This window comes from Chrysochloris asiatica, unplaced genomic scaffold (assembly GCF_000296735.1).
Source record: "Chrysochloris asiatica unplaced genomic scaffold, ChrAsi1.0 scaffold00164, whole genome shotgun sequence".
NCBI lineage: Eukaryota > Metazoa > Chordata > Mammalia > Afrosoricida > Chrysochloridae > Chrysochloris > Chrysochloris asiatica.
Genome location: NW_006408682.1, coordinates 4,287,919 through 4,313,736, shown reverse-complemented (window position 1 = coordinate 4,313,736; position 25,818 = coordinate 4,287,919). Strand labels below are relative to the sequence as shown.

The 25,818-nt window shown below is 37.2% G+C and overlaps 1 protein-coding gene across 1 annotated transcript in view; it reads right to left on the bottom strand.

Moving 5' to 3' along the window:
* CUL2 (cullin 2) overlaps positions 1-25,818 on the bottom strand; it is a 125,213-nt gene that overhangs the window by 58,185 nt on the left and 41,210 nt on the right. Inside the window, exons 3-8 of the mRNA XM_006871242.1 lie at positions 22,080-22,182; positions 20,740-20,834; positions 16,870-16,975; positions 13,117-13,199; positions 2,334-2,430; positions 2,132-2,242 (exon numbers count right to left, since the gene is read on the bottom strand). Of these exons, the coding sequence (XP_006871304.1) occupies positions 2,132-2,242; positions 2,334-2,430; positions 13,117-13,199; positions 16,870-16,975; positions 20,740-20,834; positions 22,080-22,182 (595 nt within the window). The remainder of the gene's footprint in view (positions 1-2,131; positions 2,243-2,333; positions 2,431-13,116; positions 13,200-16,869; positions 16,976-20,739; positions 20,835-22,079; positions 22,183-25,818) is intronic.

Here is a 25,818-nt window from a genome sequence, read left to right as displayed (position 1 = left end):
ATTAAATATGGCAATCTCTAGTCACACACACACAAAAAAAAAAAAAAAAAGAAAAAGAAAAAAGAAAAAAAAAAGATCCTGTATAGGGTTTCTAAGGAGCAGCTGGTGGTCTCGAACCACCGACCTTGCAGTTCAAAAAGCTCTGCAGTCCGGTGCCTTAACCCGCAGAGCCACAGCAGGACTGCCTTGTTGCTGGTGGTAAAAACCACCTCAAGGCGTCTCAGCTTGTGCTGGCTTGTGCCTTTACCTGCGGGCCTGAGCCTTGGAGGTTGGGCAGAAGGCTAGCCTAGGCAGAGGGGGAGGAGGGTGGGGTTAGTGGCTGCAGGCAGGTGGCGTCCCTGTCTGACGACATCAAAAAATGCCTCTGTCTCCCTTCGCCGTGGGCACCTGGCCCCCGCTATATCCATGTCGACAACGCCCCCCCCACGAAGGACCGTGCCAGTTTCTGTGGCCCCGCTGGCTCTCTGGGCGCACCTGCCCTCCAAATGGGTCTGCTCAAGCCTCGCATTCCAAGTTCCGCAGTGGGCGGGCGCAGTCCTGGGCCGGGAGCTGATTGCAGGCGAGTGCAGGCAGGCGAAAGCTCAAAATGCCCACAACTCCTGAGCAGCTTCATCCTTCAGAAAAGCAAGTCTACAGTGTTGAAGGATAAAGTCCTACGTTTGCCCAAAGGCTGTCTGTCTACCAGGCGGGCGCCTCCCCTGTGCAATACCATCCACCTTTCCCTGGAGCCCGCGCACCTGTGCTGCCCAGTCAGGGAAGCACCAGAAGTCTCACACAAAACACTTCATTGTTTTGGGGGAAACGGGCAAATGTCACTAATACAGTGTCTCCAAAGCTGGATTGATGTGGAAGCAAATACCTTTTCCATTTAGTTTTGAGAGAATCCCCCTTGGTTCCCAGGAGAAGAAGGGATTCCCTGATGTTAACACACATTAGCCACCTTGGCTCACAAATGCATAGACTTGACTCCCAGAAACCCAGAGACCTGTTGGGACCTGACCTCAGAGAACTGGTTATTCATGTGTCAGGCAATCTGGACCCAAGATTTTGGGTCTTCAGATTGGTAATTCTGCCATTTTCATTTCATTTTCTGAAAGTCACGGTCAGCTCATGAAAAGTTGTTAAATAACATGCTAAACGTGAAATGTCAACCCTCACTCTAAATTTCCCTGTTAGGAGCATCAGCTGAAGACTTCATTGAGTTTTAGAGTGGCTTTCTGATTTTGGTAGTCCATCAAAGAAGGGAGTTTGAAAGCTGTTGTACACTGTTAACAATTGTCTGTCCATGGCCTGACTGAATATCCTGATTGTTTATGAAAAATATCTTTAATAAAGCTGGATACAGTTTGGCTTAGAAAAAAAAAAAAAAATCACTCATACTAAAATACCTGCAACAAAACATTTTTTAGGTGAAAATGTCTAGCTAAAAGTTTTAATAAATCATGTATGAAGTAAATTTATTACTAAGAAAACATATATGAAATTTGCTTTCAGTGATTCATTTAAATTTCTTTTACATTTTCCCTTATCCAGATTCCTGGCTTCAGCACTTAACATCCTATTTTCTAAATACACTAAACACAAACGCCAGTTTATTATTTTATAAATAGTAAAATTAATTAAAAACAAGAAAACCTCTAGCAATAAGGATTTATCAAAAAGCATCAACCATGATAACTAGACCAGCACTTTTCATCATAACAAATGCTACAGTAAAAGCAGTATCAACAGGTGCTGAACATTAACTATAACTCAGAAAAACTCATTTGTCACTGCGTCAATTCTGACTCAAAGGATAGAACTGAACTGACTCCAAGGGCTTTCAAGGCTGTAAATCTTTACTGAAGCAAACTGCCTCATCTCTCTTCCAACAAGCATCTGGTGGTTTCAAACTACTGACTTTTAAGTTAGCAGTCAAGTCCTTTAACCATGACACTATCAGGGCTCCCTATAACTCAGAATAATAACACAGAGCATTTCTCACCAAAAAATATCAACTAGAAAACTATAAAGTCAAATAAAACCATGCTTCATATATAATAAGCACATTATATATGTTCGTGGAAAAGTTTAAAAGATAATGGAATGTTCCACAACCATTTGAAGCCCCTTCATGAATACTGTTTCTTACCTTTTCCATATACTGTGAGCAGGTTGATTCTTGTAATAAATTGGAAGCTTCCTGTTTGTAATACTCTCCTGTTTCAGTCAGAAAGGGAGACTCAAAGATTTCCTGATAAAACTAATAAATCAATTAAAATTACATTAGGGAAAAAAAAGTAATACAGGAAATTAAAGGTCTGATAATTCATGTTTTAAAGGAAATTTTTTACCTTTAAGGGGAATTTTTTCTTATACTGTTCAACATGAACAAAGGAGTTAATAACCCCATGGATTACTTTCTGGTTCGGATCTTCTCCACCACGATCACTGAAACAAAGTATAATACAAACATCTCAGGAAATTCACCAATGTAAATACATGCTGCTAATTCCATTGATCTAATCAATATAAAGCACATTTCAAAGATCAACCCATACATGATGATTAAAAATTTTGATTCCTAACATGACAATACTTATGACAGTTAATACATACATTAGATATTTCAATTAAAGAAAAAGTTTAATGTAAAACTCAAAGTAAAATGGCAATGCTGAGACAACACTTCTTTACATTAATAAACTAGATGTAAACCCATCAAGTCTCAGGACTTTCACTAGTCACAAACTCTATTATTAGAGGGTTTGATCTGAGAATAATACTGGAACCATTAAAAGAAGTCTACAGTAATTTGGTGGTATACATTCCTCAAAGGTACATTCTACATAATGTATCACTCACTGAAATAACTAATAGCTGCTGGTCCTTTCTCTAAGTGACCTACTAGAATAGCTAAGCTGCACTCTATGCAAGTATAGAAATATTTCAGGGTTTAATATTATCATATTCCTTTGCTAAAGGGTTTTAAAATAATCTCAATAATCCACATGGCACTTGATAAATTCCCACTCAGTGGCACTACAGATATTCCAATCTGAACAACCACAAAAGGAAATGTAAGTGATTATTTGCTTTTTACAAGATACAGAAACAGCCAAGGGAAAAGCACAACAAGTAAACAGTCTAACTAAAATCACAATATGACCATCTAGCCCTAGGCTAGAAGTCTCACACTCTACTACTAATGCTCAAAGTAAGCCGCTATGAGGTCAAAGGTTTACCTGGCTCTTGGCAATCTTCCATTCTACTTTAAAATATTTTTAAGTTATTTATAAAGAGAGCCACACAAACATACTATCATCGTGCCCTAGTGAAAGCTCTTCTTATCCTTCCTATTATCTACTGTTGTTGTTAAATGCCAGTTAAAAGTCAGTTCTGACTCATAATGACCCTGTATAGGGTTTCCAAGGAGCAGCGGGTAGGATTGAGCTGCCAACCTTGAGATCGGCAATCCAGTGCTTAACCTACAGTGTCAAATCAGGACTATTATTTATACTAGGACATAAAGATGTTCTAAACATTTAAGTTTAATAAAAGTTTAAATTGAGGCAATTACATTTGTGTATTAGTGTCCCTCCCTGCCTCTGCATCCCTCGAATCTTTGTTCACTCTTCCTTCAATTTATCTGGATATTCTGGGAAAAGCTTTTTGTACATAAATGAATATGGCTACAGCAATTTTGATGGTCAGAGTCTCAGACACAGAGTGTATCCTTGATATTAACACAAGTAAGTTCACTGGAGGTGAGTTCCTTCCTTCTGCTCACCTTCCTCAGGTTCCATCTTAAACACACATTCAATCTGGTAAAACAGTGATTTAACACATCTAATCTATTTAGAAAACACTACTCGTTTTTTGTTTTTTTTTTACTTTAAACTTTGTCTAGAGCAAAGGAATATCATTCAAGAATGAGAACTGTCTGAATATATGAAGAACCAGGTTACCTAAAATTCTTTTCTTGAACAAATTCGATTTTCCTTACTGAGGGCCAGGAAAACTTCTCCTCCTGCTATTCTCAGGACTTCCAACATGTGTTTCTGATTCTAAAAGACCCCTAAAAACTGAAATCATGTAGGGCAGCGCCTAGAAAAATACGACTATTCCCCATACTTAATAACTACTTGTCCTTCCTATAATGAATAACAGTATCTGAGTCTAAAACCTAATAGGTATAATCATACAATCTCTAAGATCACCATGCATTTTTATAATTGTACAAAAAAGTACTATATAAAACATTATAATGATATAATAATGATATATTTCTATTAGGCTTACCGATGATGAAAGCAAATTCAGAAACTATGTTAAGTCATTTACAAAAGCATTTGATAAACTATGGTCTCATCTAAGAATAATGCTTGCAATAAATGATTCCTGAAGAAAGAAGTCGAAGAATGTGGCTTATTATTTAGTCTTAACAGCACACGCTCACAATAAAATTAACAAGTAATGAGCCTACTCAGCTAGGATGATAGAAACTAAGAACAGTTCAGTCCAGCAGCTTAAACCAGGGCTTTGGAGTCCGGCTGCTTGGGCTGGAGTTGTTGCCAGCATTAATGTGAAAGGGCTTCAAAAACTCGTGGGATAATGGAATAGAATTTTTCCACGAACTTTTTGAAGTCCCCTCACATAGTCCCTTGGACAATTACTTAGAGATTTTCTCTTTAGCAACTGAAAAAGCCCCAAATCAAACCCATTACAAATGATTCTGGGAGCCCTGGTGTGGCGCTGTGGGTTAATGCGTCACACTAAAAAGCCGTTTGAACTGCAAGGTCGGTGGTTCAAGCTCACCAGCTGCTCCTTGGAAACCCTATACAGGGTCGCTATGGGTCAGAATCAACTTGACAACACTTAACAACAACAACAATAAATGATTCTGACTCACAATGACCCTATGCAGGGTTTTCAAGACTGTAAATCTTTACGGGAACAGACAGCCTCATCTTTTTCCTACAGAGAAGCTGGTGGGTTTGAAACACCAACCTTACAGTTAGCAGCCTGATACCCAACCCACAGTGATGAGGGACTAAGAACAGTACCTACTTTCCACAGTGAAGAGGGAATAAGAGAGTCATATAGATTAAGCATAATCCAAAAAATCACCTAGCACAATGCCTGGTCCATGAGTAAATATCCAATAAACACTGGCTTATATTTTAAACTCTGACAGCATTTTCAACATTGGAGAGAGATGAATAAAGCCAAACTATCAAAAAACCACTAACTATTATTTTAAATCAATAATTTTTAAGTCAATTACTTGAGTACGTAAGTTAAATAAAAGACCAGGTCTATAATGGTCATTGAAAGTTAGGTGGGAGAATGAATTCTCAAAAGTCAGCATGTTAATAGTGAATAATTGCTATCAGGACTGACTGTGAGGGTTGGAAATGTAAAGGTAGATGTTTTGTAGAAAAGGAGGGGAGTGGTTGACTTTGCAGTCCAGGAGCAGCGGTCCCTGGGACCAACAAGGGAGAAGAGCGGAGTGCGGGACCCTACCCAGAGAAACAGTGACACTAGAGATGGAGGCAGAGATGACATGAAGAGATGGAGGAGCTGGGGACATTAGACCCAGAGAGGGAGATGGTTGTGTGCTGACGACCAGGGGGCAGGCTTGCGGGGTGTTTGGTTGATTGATGATACATGGAGGGGATTATAACCATGGCAATGTAATGATATATAATAGAATAAATGTAAAGCTACTGTTCTCCCATGTAAAGTATCTCATAATTCACAACACAACATTTAAAAAAAAAAGAAGAGTGTATGGGGGAAGACAGAGGCCCCAATGAATAGTTTTCATCTTGTCTAGATGGGTCTGGTAAAGAGAGATGAGGATAAGATTCTTATGATCCAATAGTGAGTAACTGTTATCATGACTAACTGCAAGTGTCACAATTGTAAGGGTAGAAGTTTCGTAACAAAAACTAGGGAGTAGTTAATCTTACAGTCCAGAAGCAGAGGGCCCTAGGACCAACAAGGGAGAAGAGCACATGCAGAATGCAAGACCTTATCCAGAGAAGCAGCGACACCAAAGATGGAGACATGGAGAGAAGGAGCAACTGAGGACTCTAGATTCATGGAAAGCAAGGGACTGAGAACTGACAGCCAGGAGGCAGACTTGCAAAACATGCCCTTTGGTGGTGCAAATTATATATGCCTGAGTGTTTAAAAAAGCTAAAATGAATAGAGAGAAATATGAGAAATACTGTTAACTGATGGTACATGGAGGGGATTATAAACATTGTAATGAAACACAGTATATGATTTGTTGAATGTAAAACTGATATCTGCCCTGTAAACTTTCACTCAATTCACAATAAAAACATAAAAAAAAAAAAGTATGTGATTCCAGACAAATTAATCTCTTAAGTGTAAACATGTTTAAAATAAGAACAGGTTTCCAACAGATGAAACAGACTCCTGCTTCCACTCTATATCTTATCCTCATCTCTCTTTATAACTGATTAATAAATAGAATAGCGTTTAATACATCTTGGACTTACAGAGATTAAACAAAGACAAAACAGATAGGAGAGGGTAGGGGGTAAAAAAAAAAAAACTACAGATAAATTGTACAAGGGAACGAACTGCTACCAGAAGGGTAGTAGCAGCATATACTAAAAGCTGGAGGGTACACACAGGGTAACAAAATCAGAGCTTCAGGAAGAACCACCATCAACAGCATGGGGGTCTCTAGGCCCGGAACAAGCAACAGTGCCATGTCCATGCTGGAACCCTATGTAAGATCCCATAGTGAACAAGGTGCCCAAGGTGAAACAAGACTTTCCACCTACATCACTGCAGCACCTCAACTGAGAGCACACCCTAGTCTTCCCCACTCCCGCCACAGAAAAGCAATGGGAATCAGGAAAAACTTTCACCTGCCGAATGGCAGAATTTTTTTGCTGGACAATATCAAGTCTTGGTCAATATGTAAAGAAACAGATATTATCATACCTTGTTGTAAAAGGACAGATACTTCATAGGGCAAATGGGAAAAATTCTAACCTCACATACTCTATGGCCACAAACATCTATATATGTGAGTGTGCATGCACACGTACAGACAAGAAACAACCCAAAGTCTATCATTAGAAGTTCAAAAAAATAAAATAGAACTATCGTTGTTGTTAGGTGCCATCCAGTCGGTACCGACTCATAGTGACCTTATGCACAGCAGAATGAAACACTGCCCGATGCTGGGCCTACCTCACTAATGTTGCCACGCTTGAATCCATTGATGCTGCCACTTGGCCAATCCATCTCGTTGAGGGTCTTCCTCTCTACCTCTTACCTCCACCTTACCAAACATGATATCCTTCTCCAGCAACTGGTCCCTTCTGACAATATGTCCAAAGTATGAGAGATGAAGTTTGACCACCTTGGCCTCCAAACAGCACTCTGGCTGTACTTCTTCCATCACAGGTCTGTTGGTTCTTTTGGCAGCCCATGGCACCTTCAATATTCTCCTCCAACACCGTAACTCAAAAGCATCAATTCTTCTATGGTCTTCCTCATTCATTGTCCAGCTTTCTCATGCATATGAGGTTATTGAAAATACTATGCTTGGGTCAGGTGCACCTTAGTCCTCATGCTGACATCTTTGCTCTTAAATACTTTAAAAAGGTCTTCTGCAGTAGATTTGCCTAATGCAATACGTTGTTCGATTTCTTGACTGCTGCTCCAGGGAGAGTTGATAGTTGATCCAAGAAGAATGAAGTCCTTGACAACTTTAATCTTTTCTCTATTGATAAGAATGCTGTTTATTGGTCCAGTGGTGAGGATTTTTGTTTTCTTTACATTGAGATGTAATCCGTACCGAAGGCTGTGCTCTTTGATCTTCATCAGTATGCAATTATAATAATAACAATTTCAAAAGAACTAGGCAGATCTTTGAGTACTCAAAAAAAAAAAATTGCCAAGATAAATTAATGAATAAAGACAATAATAATCAATATCATTTATGTTCTTCAAAACTAGAAAAATTAAATATTAAAAATGAGAAAGCTATTTCTGTACATAGACATGAAAACAGACAGGAAAAGGTTTCGAAAAGCAGCTAACCAAATTATAGCAAGGACTGTCTCTGTGAAGAGGGCAATGGTTAGGGAAAGGATTGAAATATTAAATCAAGGATGCATTTATGTATCATTTGTACTTAGAATTAGTTTCTTGAGGAGCACTTGATACCATGCTCTGAGAAACAAGTGGCACAAGATATATTTGGCACATCCAGACATTCCAAACAGCAGGAAAGCAATTACAGATGACTAGGGTCATGTCTTAGGATAAGCACTGGACTGCTAATCACAAGATCAGCAGTTCGAACATACCACCCACTCCTCGGAAACGCTATACAAGGTCACTGTAAGTCGGAACCAACTCAACAGTACTTAATATTAACAGTAAAGCCATATTTAAAATAATTTTTTTAAAAAAACCTCCAGTGACAATTAGACAGAGGGAAACAATTTTAAGCTTTAATATAGTAAAACTTAAAATGACTACAAACCTATCTAATATGTTTTTCTTTAAATTCATCAAATGTTTCTATTTTTAAAAAAAAGCTAATTGCTCATCTTCTGAGAATGATGGGGAACCAACAAATGGATGAAAGAAACAGTTCTTATCTTGCCTTTGTTGTTGTTGTTGTTAAGTGCCGTCAAGTCGGTTCCGACTCATAGCGACCCCGTACAGGGTTTCCGAGGGTGTAAATCCTTACGGGAGTAGAAAGCCTCATCTTTCTGCTGCGGAGTGGCTGGTAGTTTCGAACCGCTGACCTTAAGGTTCGCAGCCTGATTCGTAACCACTACGCTACCAGAGCTCCTTACATATACGAAATTTACCAAATTGTAAAGGAGGGCACACATGATCTGTATAAAATTATTCTAGTTAACATATATAAACAAAAATTAAAGAATTGAGTATAATAACTTTACAAACCCATTACTGCATAAATGGCTGCCGATACCAAAAATAATAAACTGGAGGTGTCAAGAATTTCAATCTACTTGGATCAACAATGTCCAAAGAAGTAGAAGTCAAGAAGCCATAACATATTTCACATGGCAAATTTACTACAAAAAGGTTTTAAAAGCAGAGATGTCATTTTGATAGTTAACACACATCTGACTCAAGCCATGGCCTTCTCAAACACCTGTTACTGAAAAAGGATGACAGAAAAGGAACTGATGCATCTGAATTACTATGGTGGTGAATAATACTGATTATATCATGAACTGTCGGGAGAATGAATAAATCCGTCCCTGAAGAAATAATAAGGGTAAGTCAAAAAGCATGGCTATTAAAATTTCAGGTCATTTATGCATGGGTTATATTCCAAACATATAGAGTTTAAAACACGTCTTTGTGATTACTGGAAGACTGCAGGCAAGTTCTCCCACTGCAGCATTTGTATTTGTCTAATTTAGTGTCTTCAAAAAAGATACAGTATGATCTTGAGGTCAGAACCCATATCAAACTTTTTTAAAAAACACAAAAAACTCAAGTGGGTATCATCTTTCCAAATCACTGAAGCTTTACAAGTTTATGGGACTGCTGCCCTCCATAAAACAGGTTTTAGAAGGTTCAAGCGTTTTATGGAAGTTCAAGAAGACCTCAGTGATGAGCCTAAAAAGGGAAGTCCGTGAACCTTGAGGAATGACAAAATTATGACTGAAGTCCAGAAATTGGTAGAAGACTGTAGAACAGCTATTAACGTAATAGCTACTGAAGTTGGGATCTCACATGGTTTTGCATTTTCAATTTTATGGGAACATCTTAGCCTCAGCAACTTTAAGCTAGATTGATGCTCAAAGTGTTGTGTGAAGATAACTCAAAAATCTTACCATCAGAGTCTTTTAAGCAAGATCAAATCTGATGAAAATGATTTTATGTTAAGAACTCGTAACTGGGGGCAGGTTTTAGATTTACCAATACAATCCAAAGAACAAAGACCAAACATAACAGTGGCTTCTGAGGTGATCTTTTGGGCCACATAAATTCAAGGCAGAAAGGTCTGCTCAGAAAGTTATGGTGACTGTTTTCTGGGATTCCAAAGAAGCAATCCAGACAGATTTTCTCAAAGGACACAAGATGATCATGGGGGCTTATAACGAAGATATTTAAGAAAATGGAAAATGTATTGGTAAGATAATGGCCAAGAAATTTGGAACGAGAAATATTTTCCATAACAATGCTCATTCTTTTAGGGTAGCAAGAGGGCAGAAAAAGGATATCTGTAGAAACACTGGGGAACGGCACAGCTAGTAGAGCTGCGGTGCGGACAGCAGCTTGTGCCCCAAGCCCTCTGCATCTCCACCGCCTGCCAGCCAGAGGCAGCCTGAGTTTAGCCCATGAGTCCAGCTGCAGCACGGAGAGCAGCCCCAAGGCCAGGTGGAATGCCTACATCAACAACCTCACAGAGGAAGGGACCAGTCAGGACGCAGTCACTGTGGACTATATGGACTGGCCCTCTGTCTGGACCACTGTCCCTGGGAAAACCGTCGTCAATATAATGCTAACTGAGGCTGGATTCTGGCTGGCAAAAAACAGTTAAATTTTTTCATGAATGGGCTGACACTTGGGAGGCCAAAAATGTTCTATATTCTGAGACTCACTGATGCTGGACAAGGAATATACAATAATCTTTGCACCAAGAGCACTGTCACCTGACTGCCAAGATGTTAGTCTTGCTAGACAGTGTCCACAGGGGTTTGATCAGCATGAAATGTTATGAAATGGCCTCCCACCTGCAGCGTTCTCAGTACTGACCTCGCCTGCACCTTCCCCCACCACTACCCACTGCTTTTGTACCCTTCTGCTTCCCATACACACATACACCACTTCTATTTTGAGGGCTATTACTCCACACTCTTATTGTTGTCCAAACTATATGGGGTGGAAGCTGGGAGGTGGATGGGCAGACAACTTTCCCCTATCTATACTTCCCTTCTGTGTGTGTTTCAAACACTTTTTGTTTTGCTTTGTTTTTTTTGGAGGGGGAGGTTCTAAATAAAAAAGATTCTAGTAACAACAACAACAAAAACTGGGGCAAGGCACATACAATATGTAGTTTATTTGACAGTACTGTACTGAGGCTCATTAATATGCCATGAGCTGTAAGATGCTAAAATTAGGAAAGCTGGGTAAAGGGAATATAGGAACTCTGTACCATCTTTCTAACTATTGTTTATGTCTAAAATTACTTCAAGTTTTCAAAAAGACAGAGACACAATAATGTCAACTACTTGCCAATAATTATGAAAAAATAGTCCAGAATTTAAGAAGAAATATAACCTGGACTAGTACTATGGCTATTGAAAAAACTACCACAGTTAAAAAACATCTTACAAAAAAGAAAAACATACTCTTATAAATACTAGGTTCATTCAGGTGGTTTTGTAGAAAATTTTACTAAACATTCATACAATCCCAATTTTATGTACTCATCTATTCAACAGAAAGACAGTATCCCTAAGTTATCCTACAATGATAAATCTGATACCCAACCCAAAGAATAATTTTAAGTGCAATCCAAACACAGATATAGAAGCTAACATCTAATAAAGTATGAGTAAATCAAATTTTAAACTGTATAAAAACTACAATTTTTAAATAGTTTTACGGTGGTTTATTAACGGATGGCTTATTATGAGGAAATCCATAAATGCACTTTACCATATCCATTAATTAAAAAAAAAAATCACATGATCACTCAATAGAAACAGCAAAGGTATTTTATAAAATTCAAAACCTGAATTAGTTGTTAATTTCAATATTCTGATAAAAAGAACTTTAAATAATTATATAAAACACACTTGCATAGTACCAAGGATACCACCTCTATAAATAAATCTTAAAAAGGCATGCAACATACAGTGAAAATTATAAAAACTTATTAGGAACTACATCAGCCTTCTGAAGAACAAACTTCACTTACCAAATATCCAGACCTATTATTAAGCTATAATGATAAATGCAGTGAGATATTGGTACAGGGCAGACAAAACTGAAAATGCTGAATGAGCCATGTGAGATTCCAACTTCAGTAGCTATCACATCAATAGCAATTCTGTGGTCTTCTACCAGTTTCTATGCTTTAGTCAGAGTTTCTTCATTCAATGAGGTTAAAAGTCTTCGCTTTCTTGACTCATTTCTGAGGTCGCACCACAATCCCTTAAAACACTTGATCCATCTATGGAGTAGCATTTTCATAAACTTGTTGCAAAGCTTCAATGATTGGGAAAGATATCCACTTGAGTTTCATTAAATTTTTTATTATTAGCCCTGATCTCAAGACCATTTTTTTCTATGGCATAAAAAGTGTCATATAGTTTTTTAAGGCACTTGAAGAAAGCCAGGAAAGGTATATTACTGAGAGAATTTGTCTGCAGCTATACACTGCCTGAAAGGAGCTCTGGTAGCGTAGTGGTTACGAATCGGGCTGCGAACCTTAAGGTCAGCGGTTCAAAACTACCAGCCGCTCCGCGGGAGAAAGATGAGGCTTTCTACTCCCGTAAAGATTTACACACTCGGAAACCCTGTACAGGGTCGCTATGGGTCGGAACCTACTCGATGGCACTTAACAACAACAACATACACTGGCTGAAGAGACAGCTTAAACACATTAAGCTTAGAATAAACCCTTGCGTGTGTGAACTGGAACCCCAGGAGCAATACTTTTTGACTTAGCTTCATATTCTTTTTAGAGGTGTTCTTTTAGTTAATCATAGTTTAGCAGAGTAAAAAGGAAAGGAAAAAGGTTTTCCACCCTACTGCCTTTTCTCTCCACCTTACTTTCTTAGGAAACAATAGAATCATTCAAAGAGTGGATGATCATTTCCAAAAATTAAGACACTGATAAAAGCACTGGACCACAAGGTTGATTGCTGAACCATAAGCTGGTGGGTCAAACTCACCAGCCACTCCTTGGAAACCCTGTACTGGGTCACTATGAGTTGGAACTGACTTTACGGCACTTAACAACTCTTCCTACTGGAGATCAATGTTACTTTTTAAATTTTAATTTTATTCTCTTTTGTGGCTTTTTCTTAACCTACATTCTTCTTACTGGAAGCCACAAAATATACATGTCTCAGTACTCACTTTTTGACTTCTCGAAGCAACATTCGTATAAGAATGGTCTGAAGCGGCTCAACCATCAGTTTCCTCCACATATCCAATGCTAGCTGCCAGGAAAAAATGAAAAGCAAGAAAGCTAAATTACTTAATATATGTTATCTACATTAATTTGAGATTTTTTCAAAATAAAATTATCCATCAAAAGAAGATTTTATAGTTAATAAAACTTAAATAAAAACTGAACATATATAAAAGAAATAAATTAATTTAAAATGATAACAATAAGCAGTACAACAGACTTACACAAAGAATAAAGTTTAACTACAAATTTAAAGACCTTACAAAAAATATTTGATCTCTAGAAAACCTTAATTTACTGACTGCTAAAGGGATGGCATGATGCAAAGGGCTATAAATGTGTAAAGCAGCTGTTACCCACCAAGGTCATGGCAGAAACAAATAAATGATGTTAAATAAAATAACCCAATTTGACAATTGGCTGAATTTTTAAATTAAGAAGTATCTCATACAAACATAAGAAGGCAGGTCAGTTTAATGAATAAAAAAACATTCATGTATTCACCAGCCGGTTTAAGAGAGAGAGCCTATTACCTTTGCCAAGTGTTCCCTTCCTGTCCTCTATGATGAATTCTGTGTTAAATCATTCCCTTGTTCATAGCTTTACCAAATGTATATGTGTCCACATAAAATGTCTGATGTAGTCTGCTTCTGGTCATAATTATAAAATTATACTGAATATTCTTTTATGTGTGATTTTCCAAAATTTAACTTTTGTTATTGAAATCCATCCAAATGGAAACACATGCTACAGCTGAATCGCAGTACTGTATAGATGGACTACAGCTTATTTTTCTTCATATTGCTAATGATACGTGTTTGTGAATATACGTTTTTTGCTACTGAGAAGAAAACTTCTAATCTTGCATTTATCTTCTGGTGCACATAAGCAAGAGATTCCCTGATCCAGACGTGGGAGTGGAGATGCTGGGCTTTAAGAGAGGACAAGTTAGCTGCTATGCTTTTTTAAAAAGCGAGATGGGCTTTCTAAAGTGATTTTACCAATTTACACTCCCATAAACACTTAATGAAACCTCCATTAGTCCTTCACAACAGCTATTAATAGGCTTCAGTAAAACTTTGCTCATCGTGTGGATGCAGAATGGTAATGGTATCTCCCTGTAGTTTTAACTGGCTGAGCATCAGTTTATGTTTATGGTCCAGCTAGGTTTTTTTCTGTGAAATGCTTAGTCGTCTCTTTTGCTTGTTGTCTCATTAACGTTTGTCTTGTTCTTAATATTGGAATCTTACATGATGGGAACGCACACTGGCAAAGTCCTGCTGAAAGGCAAGCTAGCAGGACCTATCAGAACTTAGAATGTGCTTACCTTTGGCCCAGAAACTCCACTTCCAGTTACCCATTCTATGAAAATTTCTGCTCATGTACATAGGGATATACACATAAATGTAACTCCATGAGTTTAAGCCTTTTGTCTAATTGTTCACTGCTGTTTTCCCAGCATATAGAAAAGTGCCTAGACATAGAGGGGCTCAATAAATATTTAATGAATGACAAATGAACAATGATGCTCACTGCAGTGTTGTTTATAACAACAACAAAAAACAGTAACTAAGGAGAATGGATTAATAAATTGTCCTATATCCCTACAACAGGATATAAAAACAAACTTACATGTATACTATTTTTTAAAAGTAAAAAAATAGAAGAAGTTGCAGAACTGTATGTACTGTATACCACCAATAATGTTTAAGTCATTAAATCGAAACTATTATGTGCGTATGTATAAAAATTGGTATGCAACTGTACAGGTCAAATTCAGAAAAGATGCAGACCAAATTAATTACAGTGAGCTCCTCTGGGGAGATGAGAGTGCGCTGAGTGACTGTGGTGGTAAGAGAGAACATTTAATAAAGCATTCAACCATAATTGTACTAACAGCAATTACTCGTAGGATTTTGCTACTTCCCTCTGGCTTCTTTTCTCATCCTTTTTAAAGTCTATAATCCAATTCCAAGAAAACATATGGGGATAAGTCAAAAGATATTAATACAAAATCATAGAAACTTGTATTAACCAAAAATGTCATCAAAATGTAAATAAAACTAGCAAAATGTGAAGCTACTGTTTTACAACGCATTCTCCATCTAAAGCTATATACACTTTGGAAGGCGAAGTTTCCATCTCTCTGTATCTTCTCCAAACAATTCTGTGCTCTTTAATTTACACCACATCAAAACAGCAATTTCGACATCGTTGAGATACTCAAAGTATGTACATTTGAAATGTTTTCTGAGTTTTGGAAATAAAAAGATGTCTGAAGGGGCAAGATCAGAACTGCAAGGTAAATGAGGTTAAGGTTTCCCAATGAAATTCTCAAAGGACACCCCTTGCTACCCTTGAAGAATTAGCAGGTACATTGTTTTGATGGGAAAAAAAACTCTCGGCACAACTTTCCAGGCCTTATTCTCATCAATACAGTTGCCAATTTTCTTCAAATGTCTTCATTATTAGCTACCGTTATCATCTGGATTCCTTTGAGAAAATCTGTCAGGATTATCTCTTTGGAATCCAAGAAAACAGTCACCACAACCTTCTGAGCAATTCCCCTCAAAAGCCACTGTTCTGACTGGATCTTTTTGAAGGTACTCAAATGAGACTAAGGCAAGGGTATTTTTGAATGAATTTGTCTGCAGCCATCCACTGACTGAAGAGACATGGTTAAATACATTCTGCATATAGGATTTGGAATCCAAATAGCATTACTTTTGACTTAGCCTCATATACTATTGAAACCAAATATTTTCATAAACCATTTTCCCCCTTTGTTAAGGTTTCTCATAAGCAATTTTGCCTACTGATGAAAATTTAGATTGTTCATCCATTTTTCATCCTTATTAACACTTAAAATAGTGTGTAAATAAGGAATTAAAAGTTCTTCTCACAATTTATTATTTTCTTAGTATGAATTATTAGCTATGTGATTACTTGGTCAACAGGTATTGAGCATTTCAAACTCTTGAGCGATGTTTTCTAAAAGGGTATGCTAATTTAAATATCTACTAACACTGTATCTTAACTTTATATCCTTCAGCAAAATTCATCACAGTTTAATTTCTTTTCTTCTGTGACATCTGCTTCCTTTACCTGAACTCACAAGGGCGGGGACCTTCTATTTGTTCACGATTACTTTCCAATATCTGGCCACTCAGATACATATCAAATGAATAAACAAACCTATGCATGTGTATTTCTTTCACAATCAGAACACACAATAATGTATTACATTTTTTCCACATTTAAATGTCAACTATACCTCAAATACTTCAACAAATCTTTTAACCGCACCCTGATGTTTTATTGTGAATTTCCTTAATTACTTTTTAAGTTAAGACAAATGTATACCCATAAATTTGTATTTTCCGTTTTTTCTAAGCTATCTTTTAAAGTCCACATCTTTTGTACTTTTTAGATAGAGTTTTAATGTTTTCCAAATAATCTATATGAGCCTTTACACAGAGAACAGTCACTCATTCATAATAAATTTACTTATTAAAATCATCATCTTTTCCATTCCTCTAACCTGTATGAAAATTTTAAAGAAACCATTATAGTATTTTATGTACTTAACATTTACTACTTGTGTACTTGACAATTTTAAAATACTAAACTGAATGGCCCTTTAAAAAAGTCATTATGTGAAATCAACATATTTCCCAGTCATTTAAAGAATTTCTTACCTCTCCTATTTCCATAAGTGGCTCATTCATATCTACACCACCATAGCCATACTGAAGGTCAGCTTCCGTCAATTTATTCTTTTTAATAAACTGGGTGTTGAGATACCTGAAAAACAAATGTTGTTGTTGTTGTTAGGTGCCATCGAGTCGGCACGGCCCATAGCGACCTTATGCACAGCAGAATAAAACACTGCCAGATGCTGGGCCAACCTCACTACTGTTGCCATGCTTGCATCCATCGATGCTGTCACTTGGCCAATCCATCTCATTGGGGGTCTTCCTCTTTTTCTCTGACCCTCCACCTTACCAAACATGATATCCTTCTCCAGTGACCATAAGCATAGCGGAGTGTATATATTGTTGTTGCGTTGTTGTTAGATGCCTTCGAGTCATTTACAATCATTTATAATCTTAAAATTGTTTTAAAGTTAATATGCCTTCCTCTCGATATCAATATTTAAAATAATTTTAGGGTTATAAATCTACAGTAAATAGTCCATTAATAAGTCCAAAATTAATTAATTATAAAGAAACAAAAGAGTATAATAGTAAAAGATAAAAAGTATCTGTCTATTTTTTGCTCACCTAGAGGCCCAAAGAGACCTCCCGGTGAGAAAAAAAAAATTTTTCCTAAAAATTTCCCAATATCCTTCTAACTCAATAGTTTTTGTCCAAGGATCAGCCCTCTATAATTTGATAATGTCCAAACTATTTTTGGTAAATCAAAATAAAGTCCAGTTTATAAAGAATTAAAGACAGTGATCAAAATGTATACAAAATAAAGAACTCTTAAAACTCAGCAGTAAGAAAACAAACAACCCTATTAAAAAGTTGGCAAAAGATCTAAATAGACACCTCACCAAAGAAGACACATGACCTGTATAGGGTTTCCAAGGAACGGCTGGTGAGTTTGAATCACCAATTTGGATTTATGCTACAGCACCACACCAGGACTCCGAAGATACAGAGATGGCAAAAAGTATATGAAAAAAATGTTCACCATCATTTTTGCTCTAGGAAATGTAAACTAAAACACAGTGGCATGCCATAGCTATTACTGGGTGCTGTCAACTCAATCTGACTCATAGCAATCCAATGTAACAGAATAGAACTGCAATAGAGCATTGTCTTGGCTGTAATCTTTATGGAGGAAATCACCAGGTCTTTCTTCCTCAGAACACTAGGTGGATCCAAAGTGCCAACCTTTTCATTAACAGATACCTTTACTACACACCAGTTATAATGGCTAAATCCCACATCATTGACAATATCAAATATTAGCCAGGATACGCTGCTGTTAAGTGCCATGGAGTCAGTTCCAACTTATAGGAGCAGCTGGTGGGTTTGAACCATTAACCTTGTGATTCAAATCAACTGTGTGGTCCAATGCTTATTCAGCAGCATCACAACAAAATACAGAGCAACAAAAATGCTTTTTGATTTTTGGCGGGAATGCAAAATGGTACAACCACTTTGGAAGAGTACCTAGCAGTGTCTTAAAAAACAAATGATAGTTTTACCATATGATTAGCAATTACACTCTTAAATATGTACCCAAATGAATTCAAAGTTAAACGTACATAAAAACAGCTCTTTCTTGCTGACCCTCTACATGAACAAGCATAATGTCCTTCTCTAGGGACTGGTCCCTCCTGATAATACGTCTGAAATATGAGAGACAAAGGAGCTCCTTGAAAGGAACATTCTGGCTGTACTTCTTCCAACACAGATATGTTTGTTCTTCGGGCAGTCCATGGTACTTTCAATATTATTATCCAGTACCGTAATTCAAATGAATCAATTCTTCTACAGTCTTCCTTATTCATGTCCAACTTTCATCTATATATGAGGCTACAGAAAATACCATGGTTTGGGTCGCATACACCTTAGTCCTCAATCTGACATCTTTGTTGCTGGGCACTTTAAAGAGGTCTTGTGCAAGAGATTTGCTTCATGCAATACATAGTCTAATGTCTTGACTGACATATAAGTGTTGATCCACAAGTGTTGATTGTGGATCCTAGCAAAATGAAGTCTTTGACAACTTCAATCTTGGCTCCATTTATCATGATGTTACTTATTAGTCCAGTTGTGAAGATTTTTGTTTTCTTTACACTGAAGTAAAATCCATACTGGAGACTGTGGTCTTTGACCTTCATCACTAAATATTTTAAGTCCTCTTAGCTTCCAGCAAGCAAGGTTGTATTATCTGCATATCACAGGTTGTTTATGACTCTTCCTTCAATCCTGAGTCATGTTCTTCTTTATATAATCCAGCTTCTAGATTTGCAGAGTATACAGACTGAGTAAGTATGGTGAAATAATATAGCCCTGTCATACACCTTTCCTCATTTTAAACCATTTAGCATCTCCATGTTCTGTTCTAACGACTTCCTCTTGGTATAGGTTCCTGATCAGCACAATCAGTGTTCTGGAATACACATTCTTTGCAATGTTACCAATAACTTGTCATGACCCACACAGTTCAAAGTCTTTGCTTTGTCAATATAGCACAGTTAAACATCTTTCTGGTATTCTCTGCTTTCAGCCAAGATCAATCTGATGTCAGGAATGATACCTGTAATTCCACATCCACCTTTGAAAACAACTTGATTATCTGGCAGTTCTTTGTAGATTAGGGGTGGGGAACATCCAACACATGCACCACATAGGCCACAAAATTATTTGGTCTGGCTCTGCCAAGGCAACCACAGTTCCAGCTATCCCTTTGTTGTTGCTGTTGTTATGTGACACTGAGTCAGTTCCAACCCACAGCAACCCCGTACAGGGTTTCCGAAGAGCAGCTGGTAAGCCTGAACCGCTGACTTTGCAGTTCAAACTGACCTTGCAGTCCAGTGCATTAACTCAGAATGTCACACCAGGACTCTAGCCATAACATTAGGGGCGAATTAATTAAATGTTTGACCAAATATAGCAAACTAATTTTTAAGTTAATAATTTTGTATGGCCTGCAAATGATGCAATAAAAGTCGGCACACACAAAAAAGTCTCCACCCCTGCTGTAGCTGTACCGTTGTAGCTGTTTTTGAATTTTCTTGCTGTTGTTGAATTTCACTTGCTGTTGTTGTTAAATGCTGTCAAGTCAGTTTCAACTCATAGTGACCCTGTAATAACATTTCCAAGGAGCGGCTGGCAAGCTTGAACCACTACCTTGCGGTTCAAAGGGACCTTGCAGTCCATCGCAAGGTGTGGTGTGGGTTACCACAGCGCCACACCAGGACACCAATTTTACTTGCATGTGATATTAATGATATTGTTTGATGATTTCCATATTCCATTGGGTCAACGCTCTTTGTAATGGGCACAGATAAATATGGATCTCTTCCAACCAGTTGTCCAGGTAGCTGTCGTCCAAATCTCTTAGCACAGATGAGTGAGCGCGCCTCCAGGGCTTCATTAGTTTGTTGAAAGATTTCAATCTGTCTTCCATTAATTCCTGGAATCTTCAGTGCAGATTGGACTCTCCCTTCACTACTGTCGGTTCATATGCTACCTCTTAAAATGACTGAACACTGACCATTTCTTTTTGGTACAGTGACACTATGTATTCCTCCCATCTTATTATTGAATGATGTGCTCTCCACATCATTCAAAATTTTGCCCATGGAGTAGTTCAATATTCCAAGTTGAAGCTTGAATTTTTTCTTCAGTTCTTTCAGCTTGAGAAATGCTGAGTATGTTCTTTCTTTTTGCTTTTGTAACTACAGGTCCAGTCCAGTGTTTATCATATAGCGTTACTGCACGTCCATCACTTGGTAACAGGTAGTAATAATAATAACTACATTTTCCTGCATTTATTGAATGCAGGTAATAATGCTTAGATTGTCAAGCATATAAAAATATACTTACCTATATAAACAGTCCATATAGTCTGCTCCTTTGCTATATTCTTCCCAGTACCTATGATACATAACAAGTACTTGTTCTTCAGACTCCAAAACTCTCTATATAAAGAAGAAAAAGATTTTCACTAGAAATCACTAATAATGTTCATTTGTAAGGTACAAAATTTATCAAAAAACAATATTCCAAAATTTAAGCAATATATACTTACCAATTTATAAACACACAACCACAAGGTTGGTTTGAAACACAGGTCAGCGACTGGAAACCCTATACAGTGTCACTATTAGTCGAACCGATTCAACCACACTTAACAACAGAAACAATGAAACAACTGGGAGGGAAAAAAGTCTAAATATCCATAACAGAGTCCTGGTGTGGAACTATATGATAAGCACAGGACTTCTAACAGCAAGGCTGGCAGTTCTTCAAAACCCACCAGCCATTCCTCAAAATCTTTACAGTGGGTCATTATGAATCAGAACCTACTTAAGGGCATTTAATAACACCAATCCATAATAAAGAGTAAACAGTTTCACTTTCTAAGATAAAAAGACCAAACGTAATGGTTTAGAGCTACCCTCTGGCTAAAATATTTTACAAGACAGTTTAAAATAAAAGAACATTTCACTTTATTGCCTTGAACCTGAGTGTTTCCTCAAATTCATTACTTTTGAACAGTTGGCTAGTTAGATTATTTTCACTTCAAAGTATTTACTTTTGTGAATAACACTATACAAATTGACAACTTTTCTATACACCACTACCCCTCACCCCCCAGATAAGGTGCATAAAAATTGAGAGACTGATTCAGATGAAGAAAAAACTTGATTCTACTAATCACTATCTAGAGAACAGAGGAGCACATCTTAAAGTTGAACAGAGCTTGCTCTGAATTCCTCCCTACTCTTCTTAGTAGTTACAGGATCCAGAATAAACTGAATTACCGTAGAGAAAGAACTTAACAACATAAGGCTAGATAAAATACCTTGTTGTTGTTGTTGTTAAGTGCCATCGAGTCGGGTCCGACCCATAGCGACCCTGTACAGGGTTTCCGAGGGTGTAAATCTTTACGGGAGTAGAAAGCCTCATCTTTCTCCCGCGGAGCAGCTGGTAGTTTCGAACTGCTGACCTTAAGGTTCGCAGCCCGATTCGTAACCACTACGCTACCAGAGATAAAATACCTTAAATATATGTAATCTTAAAAGTGATATTTAAGAAGTAAAACAAATCATTTGAATTTGACACTGAACTCAGTATTGAGGAAAAATAGCTCAGCTTTGAAGTAAAAACAATCAAACAGCTATGGAAGTATGAACATATTTACATCATGCATCACTTCTTACCTTGTGCAAATGACGTACGTGAGTTTCCAAAAAAAATTTTGTTTCTGTATAAAGTCTTTCTCCAAGGGGTTCAGGGTAGGCCACACATAAAGCATAGATATCGCTAGTTAACTTGTTAAGGTTTACATTTCAATGAAAATATTTTGAAACATAAGCTTTAACTAAATTTGATTAATGAAAACTGGAAAAAAAAAACTTTTTATTTTTTTCCAGTTTAGGTTAACACACACATACATATATGTAATCTGTATGTATATATATGTATGTACGTATGTATGTTGTTATGTGCCGTGGAGTCGGTTCCGACTCATAGCAGCCCTGTACAGGGTTTCTGAGGCTGTAAATCTTTACAGGAGCAGAAAGCCTCCTCTTTCTCCTGCAGAATAGCTGGTAGTTTTGAACTGCTGATCTTGCGGTTCACAGCCCGATTCGTAACCACTACACTACCAGAGCTCCTTATAGATGTGTGTGTCTATATATAAATATAAATATAAATAAATATATATATATGTAGTAAATATATATATATATACACAAACATACACATACCCATTTAACAAAGGTAAAATACACAACGATGCTTTAGGAAAGAAGCGCTAGTAGCTTAGTGGTTACAAGTCGGGCCGCTAAGCTCAAGGTCAGCAGTTCAAAACTACCAGTAGCTCTGCATGAGAAAGATAAGGCTTTGTGCTCCCGTGAACGTTTACAGCCTTGGAAACCCTATTCACGGTCACTATGAGTCGGAACGAATCCACCAACACCAACACCACGCTGTAAGAAATACTATATGATGAATTCATTTATTCATTCACTACTTATTGAGAATCTATTATTTGAAGTCATTGTGAAGAAAATGGTTCCTCTTAGAGGTTAAAATCCAAAAGGGAATTCTAAGAAATCAATTTACCCAAAAACCTACAAAATAAAGTTTATGTAAGAATAGAATAAGCATAAAAGGATAAGGGGCTATGGAACTATTATAAAAGGCATCTATGTCTAAGAACTTCTAAAAAAACCAAAGACAAAAATTATTCATTTGACATTTTTTCCTTTTTTCACTGTATTCAGAATATTCTAGTTATAACCCACTGGCTTTCAGCATTTATTCTATTAGAAGAAACACAGTATGAATAATAATAGTAGTAGCAATAGTAAATCATCAGCCAAGTTTTTGAACACCAAGTTAAGTCCCGCTACCGGCACCACCAGCTGCAGCAGAGAGCTCTCAACCAGAAGTCAGAGGTACAGAGATGGACTTGAGGTTACACCATTTACTAGCCAGTGAGTATGACCAAACATCTTCACCTCTCTGGATTGCTATTTCTTTGTTTCTAAAATAAAGATAATAAGCCCTCTTCTGACATCTCTAATCTTTAAGACCCATATAAACCAAGTTCTTCATAAAATTATAGATTTCTAAAAAAAATATAGACAACAAAGTACATACAAAAAATCTGAGGCCAGCCTATTAGAGATGAGGATGTACCCTAAAAATATGGTTGATTACTTATAATATAATCTATTATTTGTATTTAATCCAAGTATCAGAAAACAGTAAAAAATAAAAAATGTATCCTTACAAAGTAACAGAGGTACAATAAAAGTTCTTCCTCCTATATATCCCTAAATATGTATATATGCTTTAGATTTTTTTTAATCAACAACAGAGATATGTGTAGGCATCATGGTTAATAAAAGTTTCTCTCTCAAAAACTTGTGAAGATGCCAAGCATATAGTTTAACTGCCTCAACATTTTTCAGTGTAGTGAAAACCAACTCACTTGCCTATTTGGGAGAAACACATTCAGGAAAGGCAGTCTTAAATCCTGGCTAGCTCAACACTTTGGATTCTATACATATCCATACAGAGTTTAACTTGTCTTTAAGTAGAAAAGAGCTTCTATATTGTACTAATAGGATTTGTTATCTGTCCTAATAGCTACAAAAATGCAAACGTAAAAGTAAACCAAAAACAAAGAACTTCAGCCCAGAGAATCACATGTGGTCATCTAGCTTCTATCTCATCTTAGGGAAACACCTGAAACACACATGAGGGGAAATTCCAAACTACCCTGTAGACTGCATCAATGCTGCCATGAAATTTGTTATGAGCATCATTACTTGACATCGACAAGATTCTAAAAACGGCATCCAAGGTTCCCCAATCTTTGTTTCTAACCCCCTGCCACTAGTCAACTGTGACTTACAGGGACTCTATATAGGGTTTCCAAGACCGTGAACCTTTACGGGAGCAGACAGCCTCATCTTTCTCCCTCAGAGCAGCTGGGAAATTTGAACTTCCAACCTTGTAGTAAGCAGTCCAGTGCCTAACCTATAGCACCACCAAGGCTCCTTAACCTGACCCCTTGTACTGTAAACATAATAGACCCATGACTAGGTCCTTTTAGATATCAAAAAGGACTCCACTTCTATAATTATATGTACTGAACTATCAGTAGACCCTAAATTACAGATTATCCTGGATTGTTTGAAGGCAAGTAAAAAAGTATCGATACAAAACCACAGAAACATTTTTTAACAAAACTTTAAAAATGTGAAACTATTTCTAAACATATCCTCCATCTAGTTCTAAACACTTCTTATGCAGTATTCCCATCTCTATACCCCTTTCCTGATGAATTCTGAACTCTGATTTACACCATGCTGAAGGGCAGGCTGGCATCCTCAAGGGACTTAAATCATGTTCTTTTCTAAATATTCTTTGAGTTTAGGGAATAAAAACAAGTCTGAAGAGTAAGATTAGAATTTTCAAACAAAATTCTTCTGTGACAGCCCTTGTTACCCTCTAAGAATGAGGATCCTAATGGAAAAAAACTTCAATTTTTTTTTTTCCATTAGGACCCTTATTCTTGGCGTTTTCCTCACCAAAGCGTTTTCAATTCTCTTAAAAGTTCTTCATAATAAGTTTCCACAATGGTCATGTATCCTCTGAAGGACAATGTTAAGAAAACTTCTTAGCAATAGCCAAGTACCTTGAGGGAATGAGTCCCCGGGCAGGGGACTCAGGACCACAGTCTTGGGGGGGGGGGGCATCAAGGTCATTTGCAAAACACAGCCCAGAAGACAATGTTTTACATCCTACTGTGATGAGTAGTGACTGAGGTCTTAAAAAGCTAGTGAGCAGACAGGCATTCAACAACATACTTTCATGCATCAAATATTTCAGAGCAGACCAAGCTTCGTTACACTTATTACAAGAGGATGAGGAGACTTTGCCATTATTATCCTAATTTTCTATCTTATAATTTTGGTATGTCATTTCACCTCTCTTGGGTCACAGTATTCTCAACTCTAAAGTAAGGCTAATTATACCAACCTCAAAAGGACATTTATAAGATAAAACAAAACAAAAATTGTATTATGCCAAGTGTTTCCTAACAAATTATTCTCACACATGATAAAAAAGAATGTACACAATATAATCCTATTTATATAAAAGTTCAGAAACAGAACTTGAGTATTTTTCATAAGCATTTATGCTATTTTTAAAAAGCAAGGAAATAATAGGAAGAAATTAAGGTTAGCGGTTACCCCAAATGGGAAGAAGTGGGGTTGTGAACTGAGAGTGAATGTGGAGGATGAGATGCGGGAGGTAAAGGGCTGGTGAATATTCTATTCCTTGACCTGGTTTGCTAAGACAGAGCCACTGCCATGCTGCAATGAGTTTCGATGATAGGTAAGACTGAGGAATTCGCACTGACCGCCTAAGACAGGCAGC